The sequence below is a fragment of the Jaculus jaculus genome, chromosome 8 (genome assembly GCF_020740685.1).
Source record: "Jaculus jaculus isolate mJacJac1 chromosome 8, mJacJac1.mat.Y.cur, whole genome shotgun sequence".
Lineage (NCBI taxonomy): Eukaryota > Metazoa > Chordata > Mammalia > Rodentia > Dipodidae > Jaculus > Jaculus jaculus.
Window position 1 is genome coordinate 3735359 of NC_059109.1, and position 17299 is coordinate 3752657.

Below are 17299 nucleotides of genomic sequence, written 5' to 3' on the forward strand. Positions count from 1 at the left end.
CTGTTTTGGCAGGAAAAGTTAGAGGTGTGGTTTGTGTTGGCTGGGAGTGACCACCAGCACCTCCTGCCATGTCCGTGTGCAGGTGCTTAGTTCTGTGTGACTTTTGTTGCAGTGTCTGGATAAGGTGGAGGTGGAGATGAAGACCTGTGAGGAGCCGCGGCCCCCCAATGGACAGTCTCCCATTGCCCTTGCTTCAGGACAGAGGTTAGATGTTTTGATCCTTCTGACTTCCAATGTATCAACTGTTGTATTTTTTGTTAAAAAAGGAAGCATTTATTTATTTGTTTATGGATAGGGTCTCACTGTGTAGTCCCAGCTGGCCTCAGGTTTTCCATGTAGCCTAGGCTGGTTTGACCTCATGATTCTTCTGCCTCTGTCTCTGGAGTACTGGGGTTATAGGAATCTGCCACCTTGTCCAGCTTAAAATAAAACAGACATGTGCCACCACTACTGGACTTCCATTCACTTGCTGATGGTCTTTTTATTTCCCGTTTTGGCTGTTGTGATCATTTATGTAGATGTTTTTGTGTGGCTATATGTTATTATTTCTCTTGGGTAAATCCCCAATTAAAAAGAACAGTTTATAGATTGTAGAGTACAAGCAACAGGAAGAGAAAGTGAAGGAGAATGATTCCAGGTTCCACCCTCAGGCACTCAGGCTGCTGTCTGCCGTGTGAAACTGCAGAAGGACTCACTTATTTTCCTCATTGGTTGCAGTGAGTACGGCTTTGCTGAGAAGGTGGTGGAGGGGATGTTCATCGTTGTCAACTCCATCACCATCAGGATCTGTGCCAAGGCCTTCCATGCTTCTTTTGAATTGTGGCAGCTCCAGGGCTACAGTGTCAACCCCAGCTGGCAGCAGAGTGACCTTCGTCTAACTCGTATCACTGACCCCCGTCGAGGAGAGGTGACAGCCCTAGCATTTAAAAAGTTTCTTATTTATTGGCAAGTGGGGAGAGAGTATGGACACGTCAGGGCTTCTGGCCACTGCAAATGGACTCCAGATACATGCATCACTTTGTTCATCTGGCTTACGGTGGGTATTAGAGAACCTGGACTGTCAGGCTTTGCAAGCAAATGCCTTTAACCTCTCTCCAGCCCTGTCCCACATGTTTTTTTTTTTTCCCCCCTGAGGTAGGGTCTCACTCTACCCCAGGCTGACCTGGAATTCAATATGTAGTTTCAGGGTAGCCTCGAACTCATTGCAATCTTCCTGCCTCTGTCTCTGAGGGTTGGGATTAAAGGTGTGCACCACCACACCTGGCTGCTGCCCCACTTTAAAAAATATTTTTATTTGGGCTGGAGAGATGGCTTAGCAGTTGAGCGCTTGCCTGTGAAGCCTAAGGACCCTGGTTTGAGGCTTGATTCCCCAGGACCCATGTTAGCCAGATGCACAAGGGGGCGCATGAGTCTGGAGTTTGTTTGCAGTGGCTGGAGGCCCTGGCATGCCCATTCTCTCTCTCTCTCTCTATCTGCCTCTTTCTCTCTCTTGAACAAATAAATATAAATAAATAAATTAAAACATTTTTAAAAATTTATTTGTAAAGAGAGAAGCCCTATCTGTTTTTTTTTTTTTTTTTGATTTTCTAGGTAGGGTCTCGCTCTGGTCCAGGCTGGCCTGGAATTAACTATGTAGTCTCAGGGTGGCCTTGAACTCTCAGCAATCCTCCTACCTCTGCCTCCCGAGTGCTGGGATTAAAGGCGTGCGCCACCACACTCGACTCCTAGCATTTTTAAAGTTTAAAAATTTAAGTTTTATTTATTCGAGAGATAGAGGAAGAGGCTGATAGAAAATGGGCATGCCAAGGCCTTTGGCTGCTGCAAATGAATTCCAGACACATGCGCTACCTTGTGTATGTGGTTTATATGGGTCCTGGAGAATTGAACCTGGGTTCTTTGGCTTTGCAGGCAAATGCCCTAACTGCTAAGCCATCTCTCCAGCCCAAAAGTTTTTTATTTACTTATTTGTGGGCAGAGAAAGTGGGGAAGGGAGAGAAAATGGGCACACCATGGCCTTTTGCTGCTACAAACTCCAGACACATGCGTCACTTTGTGTATCTGACTTTACGTGGGTACTGTGAAATTGAACTTTAGCCATCAGGCTTTGCAAGCAAGTGCCTTTAACCGCCAAACCATTTTCCCAGCCCAACATTAAAAAAGAAATTAAGCTAGGCTTGGTGGCGTACACCTTTATTTTATTTTACTTTATTTTTTTTTGGGTTTTCAAGGTAGGATCTCACTTTAGCCCAGGCTGACCTAGAACTCACTGTGGAGTCTCAGGGTGGCCTTTAACTCACGGCAATCCACCTACCTCTGCCTCCCGAGTGCTGGGGTTAAAAGCATGTGCCACCATGCTCAGCCTGGCGCACGCCTTTAATCCCAGCACTCGGGAGGCAGAGGCAGGAGAATCACCATGAGTTTGAGGCCACCCTGAGACTCCATAGTGAGTTCCAGGTCAGCCTGGGCTAGAGTGAGATCCTACCTCGGGGAAAAAAAAAAAAAATTATTAGGGAGAGGAATGAATGAAGGAATGAGAATGGGCATGCCAGGGCCACTAGCCACTGCAAATGAACTTCAGATGCATGTGCTTTTAGGTACTATGAGCCATCTCTCTAGCTCAGCCCCAGCATTTTTGTGGGGGGGAGTGAAGGGTTCAAAGTTGGATAAATTCCTAGGATGTTATTCCTGCTTTGGAGATGTTCTCAGATTGTTCCCACTTCTGGAACAGTTTAGGAAGCTTTCTGCCCAGTTTTGGTGCTGCACCCTTCCCCAGGTTACACATCTCTGGCACAGTACATATATCAGGTCCATGCTGAGAATGGGGCCGTGTCTCCACTGCTAGCCTTCCCACATACTTCCTGTCTTTTGGTTACTTGATTCACAGAATTAAGGAATTTTTCTTTCTCTTTTTCCAGGTTTTAACATTTAAGGAAATAACTTGGCAGACACTTCGAATTGAGGCAGATGCAACAGAAAATGGTGATCAGGACCCTGTTACCACTCCATTGAGGCTTATTACCAACCAAGGCAGGATCCAGATAGCCCTCAAGAGAAGAGTGAGTGTTCTCCCTGTCCCCACTAAACTTCTTTTATTCTCCTAGACAGTCTGGAAGCTGGGGTCCTCTTGTTGCTTGCAATATTGTTGGGCCCCAAAATGACAGCCGTTCAATGTTGCACAGTCTCCTTTAGTGAGAGAATACTTCCAAATCTTTGTTTCTTTAATGTTCAGAAACTGCAGTTTTGACCTGTATGACAGGGATGTTAGCATAAGCACCTTGTGCGTGATGGTTGCTACTTTTTGTTAATCCAGCAAATTTATGTTGTTTGTAAGAAACAGGCTTGGTACTTCGGAAGGTGAAAGACCATCTGCAGAGCTGTGCCACAGTCACCTGAGGCACTGGAATGCTACATAGCGCTAAACCCTGTGGTTTTTTGTTTTTTAATTATCAACAACTTTATGATTGTAGACAATATCCCATGGTAATCCCCTCCCTCCCCCCTCTTTCCCCTTTGAAATTCTACTCTCCATCCCCACCCCTCTCAATCAGTCTCTCTCTTATTTTGGTGTCATCATTTTTCCTCCAGTTATGATGCTCTTGTGTAGGTGGTGTCAGACACTGTGAGGTCATGGATATCCAGGCCATTTTGTGTCTGTGGGGAGCACGTTGTAAGGAGTCCTACCCTTCCTTTGGTTCTTACATTCTTTCCGCCACCTCTTCCGCAATGGACCCTGAGCCTTGTAAGGTGTGACAGAGATATTGCAGTACTGAGCACTCCTCTGTCACTTCTTTCCAGCACCATAATGCCTTCTGTGTCATCCCAAGGCCACTGCCATCTGAAAAGAGAAGGTTTTCTACCAAAAGTGAGAGTAGCATTAATATATGGGTATGAACATTAAGAGAAGTGCTTACTGGGTAGTTTGATAAGCATAGTATGTGTATTTAGCCAGGTAGCAGCAGACTTTACACCCCTAGGACTCATGACTACCCCTGTTTTAAGTTTTCAGTATCAGGGATGTATTCCCTCCCATGGAGTGGGCCTCCAGTCCAATTAGAGGGCAGTTGGTTTCCACCATGACAAACGTCCCACTATTGCACCCGTTGGCTCATTTGGCCTGGCTGATGTCCACTGTTGAGTATCTTCACTGGTGATTTCTCTGTCTCCATCATTGAACTGCATGCAGAATGGCTTCCAACTTCTGTCAGTTGGTCTACATGGAGGAGGTTATCAGCTCAGTTCCAGCAGGATTTCTCAGTGAGCTTGCAGCCCAAATATGTGGAGTCTTCAGCCACAGGGTCTTACCATCTAATCCTTGTGGGAAACCAAGGACCTTGGCAATGGCCTATAATGTTTTGGGGGCTTCAGGGACCTCCCTGGCCAACAAGTCACTGGAAGGTATCCCATCCCTGGCACTGAAAATTTTCTAGCAACAGTCTACTGCTCTGGAGTGTTTCATTGTGAAAAACAGTAGGGAATTGGTGCACCAGGGCCTCCAGCCACTGCAGTCAAACTCCAGACATGTGCACCATCTTGTGCACACGTGTGACCTTGTGTGCTTGTGTCACCTTGTGGATCTGGCTTACGCAGGATCTGGAGAGTCGAATGTGGGTCTTTGTGCTTTGCAGGCAAGCGCCTTAACCACTAAGCCGTCTTTCCAGCCCCACCCCGTGTTCTTTATGCCCTTCAGACCAAAGACTGCAATGTGGTAGCCTCCAAGCTCATGTTCCTGCTGGATGACCTGCTCTGGGTGCTGACTGACTCACAGCTCAAGGCTATGCTGAAGTATGCCGAGTCACTGAGTGAGGCCATGGAGAAGTCAGCTCAGCAAAGAAAGAGCCTGGCCCCAGAGCCTGTGCAGGTTAGAGAGAAAATCAGCGGCCTTGGTGGGGCTGGGGGATAGCAGATCAGACCTAATTTGTGTGAACGTTGGTGGAGCAGAGGCATTACTTGTCCTGTTAAAGACTTGCCATTTATTTCTAGATGTTTATAGGCTTGTTTTGCATCTCTTATATTTCATTTTTTCTGTGTCTCAGGTACCCCCAGTCAGGTACACAGTACTAGCCACTAAAGAAAAGTGGAATAAACCTCTTGCTACTGTCCTTGGTATGCTCATGTCTTAAATGATAGGCAGCTGGGAAGCTGTGCGAATAGGGTATGAGGAGTGCTGTAACAGCACACATAGAATGAAGAAGGGACAGAGCCTTTAGGAGAGGACATAGCTTCAGTCAGCTTAGTCCCGGTGGGTGAGAACTTGGTAGACATTTCAAACCTGAGGACAGTGTTCTGACAGCTACTACACAGGCTTGGTGGAGCTTGGGTTGTTTGCTTAGGATAGTGCTGAGTGAGTTATGAGGCAACCAGCTATGAAAGGGAAGGGATGTTGCTAAGCTGGGCTGAAGCCTAAAGAAAACCTTGAAGGAGCCTCGTGTTTTTCTCTCTATCATATGTAGATTACTCCACCTGCTCCCAGTGTCCAGCAGACCTGGGCCCAGGCATTTGGCGGCAGCCAGGGCAACAGTAGCAGCAGCCGCCTCAGCCAGTACTTTGAGAAGTTCGATGTGAAAGAGTCTTCCTACCATCTCCTCATCTCCCGCTTGGACCTGCACATTTGTGATGACAGCCAGTCCCGAGAGCCAGGTACCCCATGAAGCCTGAGCTTGGGCTGGGTGGTCCACAGCACTGTCTGCTCGGGGAGAGCCTGGGACAGAGATGACTTCCCAGGGACACAAGTGTCGTTCGGTTGGCTTCCGTGCATCACAGGCCTTGCTTGGCTCAGCCTCCTGTGGTCAATCCCTGTTGGTGTGTGGCAGTGCTCTTCAGCCTATAGGGTACAGTGAAGCCACCTGTGGTAGAGAGTACAGAAGTCAGGCCTGTCCCACACCCAACTAATGCAGAGTCTTCAAAGGTGGAGCCCAAACAGCAAACTTCTTCCTTTCTGAAGACGCTAATATTTGACTGAGTTTGGTAATCACTGCTGTCAGTAAGGTTCTAGGAAAAATGCGGTTGTGGAGATGGCTCTGTGAGTGATAGCACTTGCTGTGCAAACACGAGGACTTGAATTTGATCTCATAACACCAATATAAAAAGCCAGGCATGGTGGTACATACTTGAAACCCCAGTGTTGAGAGGGGCAGAGACAGGAAGTACTCTGGCGATTATTGTCAGCCATTCTAATCTAAAAGCAGCAAGTTCATTTCACCAGTTATTTTCTGTAGTGATTTCTTCCAAGTGTTACTTAAAAGCTTTGCGTGTTTTATTGTTTTGTTTTCTTTAACACTTTATTAAGAGTGTGTCTTACTGGGGACTGGAGAGATGGCTTAGTGGTTAAGGCATTTGCCTGCAAAGCCAAAGGACCCAGGTACGATTCCCCAGTAGTGACATAAAGCCAGATGCACAAAGTGGCACATGCATTTGGAGTTTGTTTGCACAGGCTAGAGGCCCTGGTATGCCCTTTCTCTGTCTCTCTCATAAATAAAATACATTAAAAAAAAAAAAAACATTCAGCAGGGCATGGTGGCACACACCTTTAATCCCAGCACTCTGGAGGCAGAGGTAAGAGGATCACTGTGAGTTCGAGGCCACCCTGAGACTACATAGTGAATTCCAGGTCAGCCTGGGCTAGAATGAGACACTACCTCCAAAACCAAAAATGAAACAAAACAAAACAAAACAAAAAACAGTGCAGCCAGGTGTGGTGGCGCTCACCTTTAATCCCAGCACTTGGAGGCAGAGGTAGGAGGATCACTGAGTTTGAGTCCATTATGAGATTACATAGTAAATTCCAAGTCAGCCTGGGCTAGAGTGAGACCCTCCCTCAAAAAACAAACAAAGAAAGCAGTCCATTACTGGGTGGAGGAGGTGGCTCAGCAAAAGGTGATTGCTTACAGTGGGTGTGCCAAGGCCTTCAGCTGCTGCAGACAAACTTCAGATACATGTGCCACTTTGTGCATCTGGCTTTACATGGGTATTGGGGAATTGAACTCTGGTTATTAGGCTTTGCAGGCAAATGCTTTAACCACTGAGTCATCTCTCCAGCCCCAAACAAAAATATATTAAAATAAAAAAGAAACAAAAGAGTGCATTATTAGATAGGCGTGGCGTCATAGGACCTGTAATCTCAGCATTTGGGAGGCTGAGGCAGCAAGGAGTATTCTCACAGGCTTGAGGCCAGCCTGGGCCACATAGTAAGACCTTGTCTCAGAACACAACAGGAACAAAGAATGCATTTTTGCTGGGAATGGTGGGGTACACCTGTAATCCCAATATTTGAGAAGTAGAGGCAAGAGGATCAGGAGTTTAAAATCATCCTCAGCTATATGATAAGTTCAAGGCCAGTCTGGACTAACTGAAACCCTGTCTCAATAAAAACAAAAATAATGCCAGGCAGCTGGGCGTGGTGGCGCATGCCTTTAATCCCAGCACTTGGGAGGCAGAAGTAGGAGGATCACCATGAGTTCGAGGCCACCCTGGGATTACATAATGAATTCCAGGTCAGCCTGGGCTACAGTGAGACCCTACCTCGAAAAACCAAAAAAAAATTAATAATAATAATAATGATAATAATGACAGGCATGGTGGTGCATGCCTTTAATCTCAGCCCTTGAGAGGTAGGAGGATCACCATGAGTTTGAGGCCAGCCTGAGACTACATAGTGAATTCCAGGTCAGGCTGGGCTAGAGTGAGACCCTACCTCAAAAAAAAAAAAAAAAAAAAAAAGACTGAGGATATAGCAGAATGGTAGAACTCTTAAGTAGCATTCAGGAGGCCCAGGATTCCATTCCTAGCACCCCATAAAATGGGCATGGAGGTGTACAGTTGTAATCCAGCACTTGGGGTGAAGACAGGAGGATCAGGTAGGTCAGACTCAGTTACACTGACCTTGTCTTATAAAAAGAACAAAGAAAACAAACAAATGAAAACACGAAGACAGAACAATTTAAAAAGTGTCAATTACTGAGAATTTCTTTGTACTGCTTATTAAAGTGGTGTAGAGGAATGTCCTGCCAAGAGCCAGGGTCTTACAATCCACAGTGTGGCATGGTCAACTGCAGCCTCACTGGTTATTTATCAAACTAAATGTACCTGGTCGAGTTTAAGGAAGGGTTCGATAAGATATTTTTATTTTTATTTATTTTTATTTTTTATTTTTTTTAATTTTTATTAACATTTTCCATGATTATAAAATATATCCCATGGTAATTCCCTCCCTCCCCACCCCCACATTTTCCCATTTGAAATTCCATTCTCCATCATATTACCTCCCCATTGCAATCATTGTAATTACATATATACAATATCAACCTATTAAGTATCCTCCTCCCTTCCTTTCTCCACCCTTTATGTCTCCTTTTCAACTTACTGGCCTCTGCTACTAAGTATTTTCCTTCTCCCGCAGAAGCCCAATCATCTGTAGCTAGGATCCACATATGAGAGAGGACATGTGGCACTTGGCTTTCTGGGCCTGGGTTACCTCACTTAGTATAGTCCTTTCCAGGTCCATCCATTTTTCTGCAAATTTCATAACTTCATTTTTCTTTACCGCTGAGTAGAACTCCATTGTATAAATGTGCCACATTCGATAAGATATTTTTAGACACAGGTTTAAACTCAGCTGGCTGTCCTAGGTGTCCTACATTACTCTGAGGACAAAGGACAGGGGAGAACTTTTGTAGCCTTTGTGCTTCCTTCCCTTAGACTTGGGGGGAAGAGAGGCAGAACTGGCCAAGACACAGAGGACTCTCAAGATGCTCTGGTGTTCTGCATCATGCAGTAGGCACTAGCTACATGTGACTGTGGGGCACTTGACATACACCTGGGTCACCTTTGGGGCGAGTCACATACATACAACTGGTCAGATGGATATGTTCTGCATGTGTTAAACGCATTGTGTTTCATAGATAAAGGATTAAAAAAGGTAAAAATTGCCAGACATGGTAGCGCATGCCTTTAATCCCAGCACTGGAGAGGCAGAGGTAGGAGGATTGTCGTGAGTTCAAGGCCACCCTGAGACTACATAGTGAGTTCTAGGTCAGCCTGGGCTAGAGTGAGACCCTACGTTGAAAACCAAAAAAAAAAAAACAATTAATGCCAGGCATGTTGGCACATACCTTTAATGCCAGCATTCGGGAGGCAGAGGTAGGAGGATTGCTACAAGTTTAAGGCTACCCTGAGACTACATAGTCAATTCCAAGTCAGCCTGAGCTAGAGCAAGACTCTACCTTAAAACAAAACAAAACAAACAAAAAGGGCTGGGTGTGTGTGGTGGCACACACCTTTAATCTCCCAACACTGGGGAGGCAGAGGTATGATTGCTGTAAGTTCTAGGCCACCCTGAGACTACATAGTGAATTCCAGGTCAGCCTGAACTAGAGTGAGTCAACACTACTTTGACAAACCAAAATAAAATAAAAAATTAAGGGCTGGGGCTGGAGAGATGGCCTAGTGGTTAAGGTACTTGCCTACAAAGCCTGAGAACCTAGGTTTGATTCCCTAGGACCCACATAAGCCAGATGCACAAGGTGGCTTATGCCTGTGGAGTTGGTTTGCAGTGGCTAGAGGCCCTGACATGCTCTTTCTCTCTCTCTCTCTCTCTTCCTTACTCTCCCTTTATCCGGGCATGGTGGCACACGCCTTTAATCCTAACACTTGGGAGGCAGAGGTAGGAGTATTGCCATGAGTTTGAGGCCACCCTGAGAATCCAGAGTGAATTCCAGGTCAGCATGGGCTAGAGTGAGACCCTACTTTGAGAAACAAAAAATAAACAAACAAACAAAAATTAAGGGCTAGAGAGATGGCTCACCTGTTAAATTACTTTCTTGCAAAGCTGTAAGGATCTGGATTTGAGTCCCTGTTATCCACGTAAAGCCAGATGCACAAGGTGGTGCCTGTGCCTGGAGTGTGTTTGTAATGACTAGAGGCCCTGGTGTGTCCCTTCTTTCTCTTTCAAATAAGTAAAATATCAAAAAATTAATTAAAAATTAAGCCAGAGCAGGGCATGGTGGTGCATGCCTTTAATCTCAGCACTTGGGAGGCAAAGGTAGGAGCATCATGGTGAGTCTGAGGCCACCCTAAGGCTACATATTGAATTCTAGGTCAGCCTGGACTAGAGTGAGACCCTACATTAAAAAAAAAAAGAAAATTAAGCAGGTATGGTGGCACATCCCTTTAATCCCAGCATTCAGGAATCAGAGGTAGGAGGATTCCTGTGAGTTTGAGTTTGAGGCCAGCCTGGGACTACAGAGTGAGTTCCAGGTCAACCTGGGCTAGAGTTAGAGCTAGACCCTACCTCAAAAAACCCCCCAAAATAATAAAATTAATTAAAATGATTTTATTTACACACATCACATTTCAGGTGTTTAGTATAGTGGATAAACCTTAGACCTGGGCTGGGAATATCGCTCAGTTGGTGAGTGCTTACCTAGCATACACGAGGCCTTGAGTTCCATCCCCAGCACCTTATGAACTGGCTATGGCAGTGCCCATCTTTAATCTCAGCACTTGGGAGGTAGAGGCAGAAGGATTAACAGTTCAACGCTGCTTTTTCCTTTCCAACTTGGGCCTGCCAGAATGGCTCCTGCAATAAAGGGTAGTAAGAAAAAGAAGGGCCGTCTGCCATCAACCAGATGGCACATCCATGTAGTGCAGTTCACGTGGCGGGGCCCTCCAAGATCTGGCAGTTTGCCATGAGGGAGATGGTGACTCCAGCTGTACGCATTGATCTGAGGCTCAGCAAAGCTGTCTGGGCCAAGGGATAAGGAATATCCTGTATCCTATCCATGTAAAGTTGTCCAGGAAATGGAATGGGGACGAAGATTCACCAAACAAGCTCTATACTTTGGTGACTTATGTCCCTGTTACCACATTCAGAGCTCTACAGACAGTTAACATGGATGAGAATTAACTTTTGAGTGTCAAAGTTATAAAAGAAAAAAAAAAGTCCAAGGCCATCCTTGGTTGCATAGCAAGTTTGAAACCAGTCTGAGATACATGAGACAGTACCAGGTGTGGAGGTACACGCCTTTCGTCCCCAGCACTCTGGAGGCAGAGGTAGGAGGATCGCCGAGAATTCGAGGCCACCTTGAGACTGTGTAGTGAATTCCAGGTCAGCCTGGACTAGAGCGAGATCCTACCTTGAAAAGCCAAAAAAAAGTTAATAATAGCATAAAGAAGCTTTAGGTTTCTGCTTAAAGATCTACACTGTTAAACTTTACTGCTTAACCTTAGCTGGTCTTGGTGGCACATGCCTTTAATCCCAGCATTTGGGAGGCAAAGGTAGGTGGATTGTTGCATTTGAGGTCAGTTTGAGACTACATAATGAGTTCCAGGTCATTCTGGGGTAGAGTGAAACCCTAACCAAAAACAAAAACCTAGGGTAACCTTTTGACTTTTTGGGCTGGAGAGATGGCTCAGTGGTTAAGGTACTTACTTGTGAAGCCTAACAATCCTGGTTTGGATTCCCTGGTACCCATATAAAGCCAGATGTACAAAGTGGTGCATGCATCTGAAGTTCATTTGCAGCAGCTAGAAGACTTGGTGTGCCCATTCTCGCTCGCTCTCTTCTGTGTCCCTTTGCTTGCAAATAAATAAATAAAATAGTAAAAAAAAAAAAAAAAAAAAAAAAAAAAAGCCAGGCCAGGTGTTGTAGAACACTCTAATCCCAGCTCTTAGGAGGCTCACCATGAGTTCAAGGCCACCCTGAGATGACATAGTGAATTCCAGGTCAGCCTGGGCTAGAGCGAGACCCTACCTTGAATCTCCACTCCAAAAAAAGTGTAACTTTTCCTTTCTCCTTTTCTTTCTCTTTTTTGGGATACTAGCCAAAACTCTAAGCTTGTCCTGTAACATTCTGGGATTTCTAACCATAGTCTCAATAAATCATCTTTGCTTTAATTATGAGAGAAAGAAAGAAAGGGAGGGAGGGACAAAGAAAAAAGAAAAGAAGAAGCTTTATAGTAGTCCTTTTGCTGTATGAAGTACACACATATAATAAACTAGATAGATACATGTGCTATATCCATGGTGTTTTCATTGGGGCTGGAGAGATGGCTTAGCGGTTAAGGCACTTGCGTGCAAAGCCTGAGGACCCAGGTTAGATTCCCCAGTACACATTTAAGCAGATGCACAAGGGGGCTCATGTATCTGGAGTGCGTTTGCAGTGGTGAGAGGCCCTGGTGCGCCCATTATCTCTTGCTGTATCTGCCTCTCTTCCTATCTCTGTCTCGCTCCCTAATAAATAAATATGTAGAGACAAAAAAAGGTTAAATTCATTAGAGTGCTCACTTCGGCAGCACATATACTAAAATTGGAACGATACAGAGAAGATTAGCATGGCCCCTGCGCGCAAGGATGATACGCAAATTCGTGAAGCGTTCCATATTTTTCAAGTACCATACCACAGTTTGTACCTTTTCTTTAAGGAGTAAAGTTTTGCCTTTTAAATTAAAAAAAAAATTCATTAGAGGTAGCCATTAGGAAGAAGATGCTTTAAAGGGTGCCTGAGGGAAGCTAATTATGCAAAAAAGGTTGAGAAATGGAAAATTTGGTATAGAGAGAGATTAGTTCAGACCTTGATATGGTAGAGTCTAGACTTGGTGGAAATGGCCTCACGTGTTGAAGTGTATGCATCAGTTTATATTAGAAGATTTCTTGCCATTTCCTCTTATAGTAATTTAAATTTGTGATTTCTGGGCTGGAGTGGTTAAAGGCACTTGCTTGCCAAGCCAAAGGATCTGATTCCTCAGGACCCACGTAAGCCAGATGCACAAGGTAGTGCATGTGTCTGGAGTTCATTTGCAGCAGCTGGAGGCCCTGGTGTGCCCATTCTTCTCTATCTGCCTCTTTCTCTCAAATAAACACACACACACACACACACACACACACGTATATATAAATTGTGTGGTTCCTTCCTCATCCTTCCTGAGCATGTGCTATTTAACAAGGCTGTTTACCAGAAGCTCTAGTAGGGACAGGCTGAAAGGAGTCAAGAAGGGTGAGTAGAGGAAGTCGAAATCGCTCCTGCTTTTGTATTATTTTTAGTCTAACTGAAGAGATTAGGATAGAACATGAACAGTTCATGTAGTAAGAACTGAATGTAAATTCAAGACAAACATAATGAAATATTTGACTTACTGCTAAAAATTCCATTTTATCAGGGCTGGGAAAATGGCCCAGTGAGTACTGTTTGCTCTGCAAGCGTGAGGACCTGAGTTCAGATCCCAGGTCCCTGTAGAAGCCGCACCGGGTCACCATCTAGGCCTTGCCACTGCCCCCAGGGGTATAAGTGGTGCTTTGCATCGTTGTTCTTCCTCTCTGCTCACCTGTCCTTTCCTTTCATAGGTGTGTCTGCAAACAGGCTCACGGGCGGTGCCATGCAGCTTACCTTCCGCCAGATGGCCTTTGACTACTATCCCTTCCACTGGGCAGGTTAGTGGAATCTGAGTGGGGGGCTGAGGAGACCTCCTTGCCGAGTCTGGTGGCCCAGGTTCCAGTCCCAGTACCCATGGAAAGCCAGATGCACTGAGTAGCACAGTGCATCTGCAGTTTATCTGCAGCTATTAATACATTCTGTCTGTTGCTGTCAAATAAATAAATAATATATATATATATGTTTTTGAGGTAGGGTCTCACTCTAGCCCAGGCTGACCTGGAATTTACTATGTAGTCTCAGGTGGTCTTGAACTCAGCCATCCTCCTACCTCTGCCTCCTGAGTGCTGTGATTAAAGGTGTGTGCCACCATGCGCGGCTCAATAATTTTTTTGTTTTTGTTTTTCAAAGTAGGGTCTCATTTTAGCCCAGACTGACCTGGAATTCAGTGTGTTGTCTCAGGGTGACCTGAAATTCATGGCAATGTTCCTACCTCTGCCTCCCGAGTGCTGGGATTAAAGGCGTGCATCACCATACCCAGCATCTTTTATTTTTTTGAGGTAGGGTCTACTCCAGATTGCCTTGGAATTCACTGTGTAGCCTCAGGGTGGCCTTGAACTCACAGCAGTCCTCTTACCTCTGCTTGGGATTAAATGGGCGCGCCATCACACCCTGCAAAAAAGAGAATGTGAATGAGGTCAGTTCTAGGGTGTATTCCTAGGCTCATCCCTGGCTGACTTGCAGAAGGGTGCCAGAGACGTCAGCCCACACTTGCAGAGGTGCTAGGCATACTTTTCCACAAGAAATTGTAGCTCATGCTTGGAGAGGTGTTAGGCATGCCCCCTGCAAGAGGGCATCTTCTGGAAGCCCAGATGGTCTCTTACTGATGGTGAGAGGAGGAGGCAGTACCTGCGGTTTGCTTTTGAGTCTGCCTTGACCTCTGAGTCCTCTAGATTTACAGCCTGTTCCATAGTCCATAGTCAGAGATGGAAGTGGCCTTTAGAGAGCCTTAGGGAAAAATCAGTGCCCACTTTCCCTTATCCCAGAGAATTCTGGATTGGACCTGGGAGTAGGCTTACAGTAAGGAAACACTGGCGTGCCACTGATAATGGTCTTCAGCTGAAATCATTTATGTCACACAGGTGACAGCTGTAAACACTGGGTGCAGCACTGTGAGGCTATGGAGACTCGAGGTCACTGGGCCCAGAAGCTGGTGATGGAATTTCAGAGTAAGATGGAAAAGTGGCATGAAGATACGGGCCTGAAACCACCTTGGAATCTGGGGGTAGACTCTCCCTTCCGGAGGAAAGCAGGTGTGTAGGGGGAAGGAGGACTCTTCGTTGATTAGCCTCTTGTCATTTTTTTACTTATTTGTTTTGGGTTTTTCAGGTAGGGTTTCACTGTAGTTCAGGGTGACCTGGAATTCACTATGTAGTCTCAGGGTGGCCTCAAACTTGTGGCAATCCTCCTACCTCTGCTTCCTGAGTGCTGGGATTAAGGGCGTTCCCCACTATTCCTAGCCCTCTTTTTTTAAATTTTAATTTATTTATTGGTGAGAGAGAGGAACAGAATGGGAGCGCTGGGGCCTCCAGCTGCTTCAAATGAACTCCAGATGCGTGCACCACCTTGTGCATCCAGCTTACATGGATCCTGGGGAATTGAACCTGGGTCCTTTGGCTTTGCAAGCAAGCACCTTAGTTGCTAAGCCATCCCTCCAGCCCTCATTTATCTTTTTTTTTTTTTTTTAATATTTATTTATTTTGGTTTTTGGGTTTGGTTTTTTGAGGTGGGATCTTGCTCTAGCTCAGGCTCACCTGGAATTCACTATGTATGAGACACACCTTTCTCAGGGTGGGTCTCAGGGTGGCCTCAAATCCAGTGATCCACCTACCTCTGCTTCCCAAGTGCTGGGATTAAAGATACGTGCTACCATGCCCAGCTTATCTTTTTTTTCTTTAATTTATTTATTTATGAGAGAGAGAGAGAGAAAGAGAATGGGTATGCCAGGGCTTCCAGCCACTGCAATCAAACGAACTCCAGATGCATGTACCTCCTTGTGCATCTGGCTTATGTGGGTCCTGGGGAATCAAACTAGGTTCCTTTGGGCTTTACAGGCAAGCGCCTTAACTACTGAGCCATTTCTCCAGCCCTTCATTTATCTTTGAATAGGCAGTGGTGATGAAGCAGGTGGCTGTATCTCATGGTGTGACATCAGGGGCTTTTTTTCTGAATGAAGGCGCCTTTGCAGGAGGAAGAGCTGCAGTGTTAATGGTTGCTGCCACCTCTGTCTCTTTGTCAGCAGGATGCTACCTGAGTCTTAAGGAGACTTTCATCCAGTGTTGAGCTTTCTTTCCTACTTTATAACACTAATGGCCTTCAACTTAAAATATATGTATTTTACTTATTTATTTGAGAGAGAGAGAATGAGAGAATGGGCATGCCAGGGCTACCAGCCACTACAAACGAACTCCGGATGCTTGCGCCCCCTTGTGCATCTGGCTTACGTGGGTCCTAAAGCACCAAACTGGGATCTTATGGCTTTGCCAGCAAATCCCTTAACCACTCAACCATCTTTCCAGCCCCCCCCTTTTTTTTATTATTAATAAGGAGAGCTGAACGTATCTGCTTTTCTTTCCTGCCTTCTTATTTTTGTGTAGATTCTTTCTCCAGTCCCCGAAAGAACCCTCTTGAAAAAGTCCCCTCTCAGGGCCGACAGGCTGCCTTTGGGCCTCCAGCGTGGAATCGCTTACGTTCTAGCTGCCTGGTTATACGAGTGGATGACCTGGACATCCACCAGGTGAGGGCATGGGGAAATGGGCTTGGAAAGGTGTGTAGTTTACCTGGAAGTCAGCTGGGACTGTGTTAAGCAAGTTAAGGATTAAGGAACTGTTTGCCTTTCTTTGGGGTAGAGTGAGTTTGGCTACTGAGGAAAGGACTTGGGCATCTTCATTTTGCTTCTCAATGCCCTGTTGCAGCCTTCTGAAAGAAGACAACTTGCATCAGGTGTGGTGTATCATGCCTGTAATCCCACACTACTTCCCAGGAAGTGGAGGCAGGAAGACTCATCCTTGACTACAGAGAAATTAGAGGCCAATGTGGGCTACATGAGAACCTGTCTCAAAAACCAAACAAACAATGCCAGGCATCGTGGCACATGCCTTTAATTCCAGCATTCAGGAGGAAGATGTAGGAGGATCACTGAGTTTGAGGCCAGCCCGAGACTACATAGTCAATTCCAGGTCAGCCTGGGCTGCAGGGAGACCCTACCTCAAAAAAATGAATACATAATTAAACAACAACAAAAAACTTACTGGAGGATAGTGTGAGTCAGAAGTGAGAATGCCTAGAACATGAAGGAAGAGTTCTGTGTTCCCGTCACAGGGAAAGGAGGTGGTAGAGACATCAGAGCACATAGTTCCTATCTTGGTGCTTCTGTGGAGGCTAACGGTAAGTTTCGGTTGCTTAGGTTTCTACAGCTGGCCAGCCAAGTAAGAAGCCATCCACTCTCCTGTCCTGCAGTCGTAAACTCCACAACCTCCCTTCTCAGGTCTCTGCCATTCATGTGGAGTTCACAGAGTATTACTTCCCAGATAGCCCGGAGCTTCCAGGTGAGCCCTGGGGCTGCTTCCTTCTGTCTAGTTCGTGCTCTTCTCCTTTGTCCGTCTTGGGTCACTGATTACCGTAATTCTGTTTGTCTTCGTTAAAAACTGCATTGAGGGCTAAGCATGTCCATGGTTAGAGTGCTTGCTTAGCTGTGCAAGAAGCTCTGGGTTTGATTCCCAGCATTGTGGAAACTGGGTATGGGGATACATGCCTACAGTCTACGCAGCAGGCAGAGGCAGGAGTTGAAGGTTATCCTTAACTACATAGTTTAAAACCAGCCTGGGACACCTGAGACTCAGAAAACAAGCAAACTAACAAGTAAATAAGCATACT

General features: G+C 45.7%; 1 protein-coding gene and 1 non-coding gene across 2 annotated transcripts in view; both read left to right on the forward strand.

Moving 5' to 3' along the window:
- Positions 1–17299, forward strand: part of Uhrf1bp1 (UHRF1 binding protein 1) — a 51329-nt gene that overhangs the window by 16036 nt on the left and 17994 nt on the right. The window contains exons 4-12 of the mRNA XM_045157491.1: positions 113–204; positions 718–907; positions 2916–3056; positions 4688–4858; positions 5451–5637; positions 13336–13422; positions 14506–14676; positions 16021–16160; positions 16830–16971. Of these exons, the coding sequence (XP_045013426.1) occupies positions 113–204; positions 718–907; positions 2916–3056; positions 4688–4858; positions 5451–5637; positions 13336–13422; positions 14506–14676; positions 16021–16160; positions 16830–16971 (1321 nt within the window). The remainder of the gene's footprint in view (positions 1–112; positions 205–717; positions 908–2915; positions 3057–4687; positions 4859–5450; positions 5638–13335; positions 13423–14505; positions 14677–16020; positions 16161–16829; positions 16972–17299) is intronic.
- On the forward strand, positions 12272–12380 carry LOC123463067. The gene has a single exon (XR_006638679.1). It is a non-coding gene; the product is annotated as a U6 spliceosomal RNA (small nuclear RNA).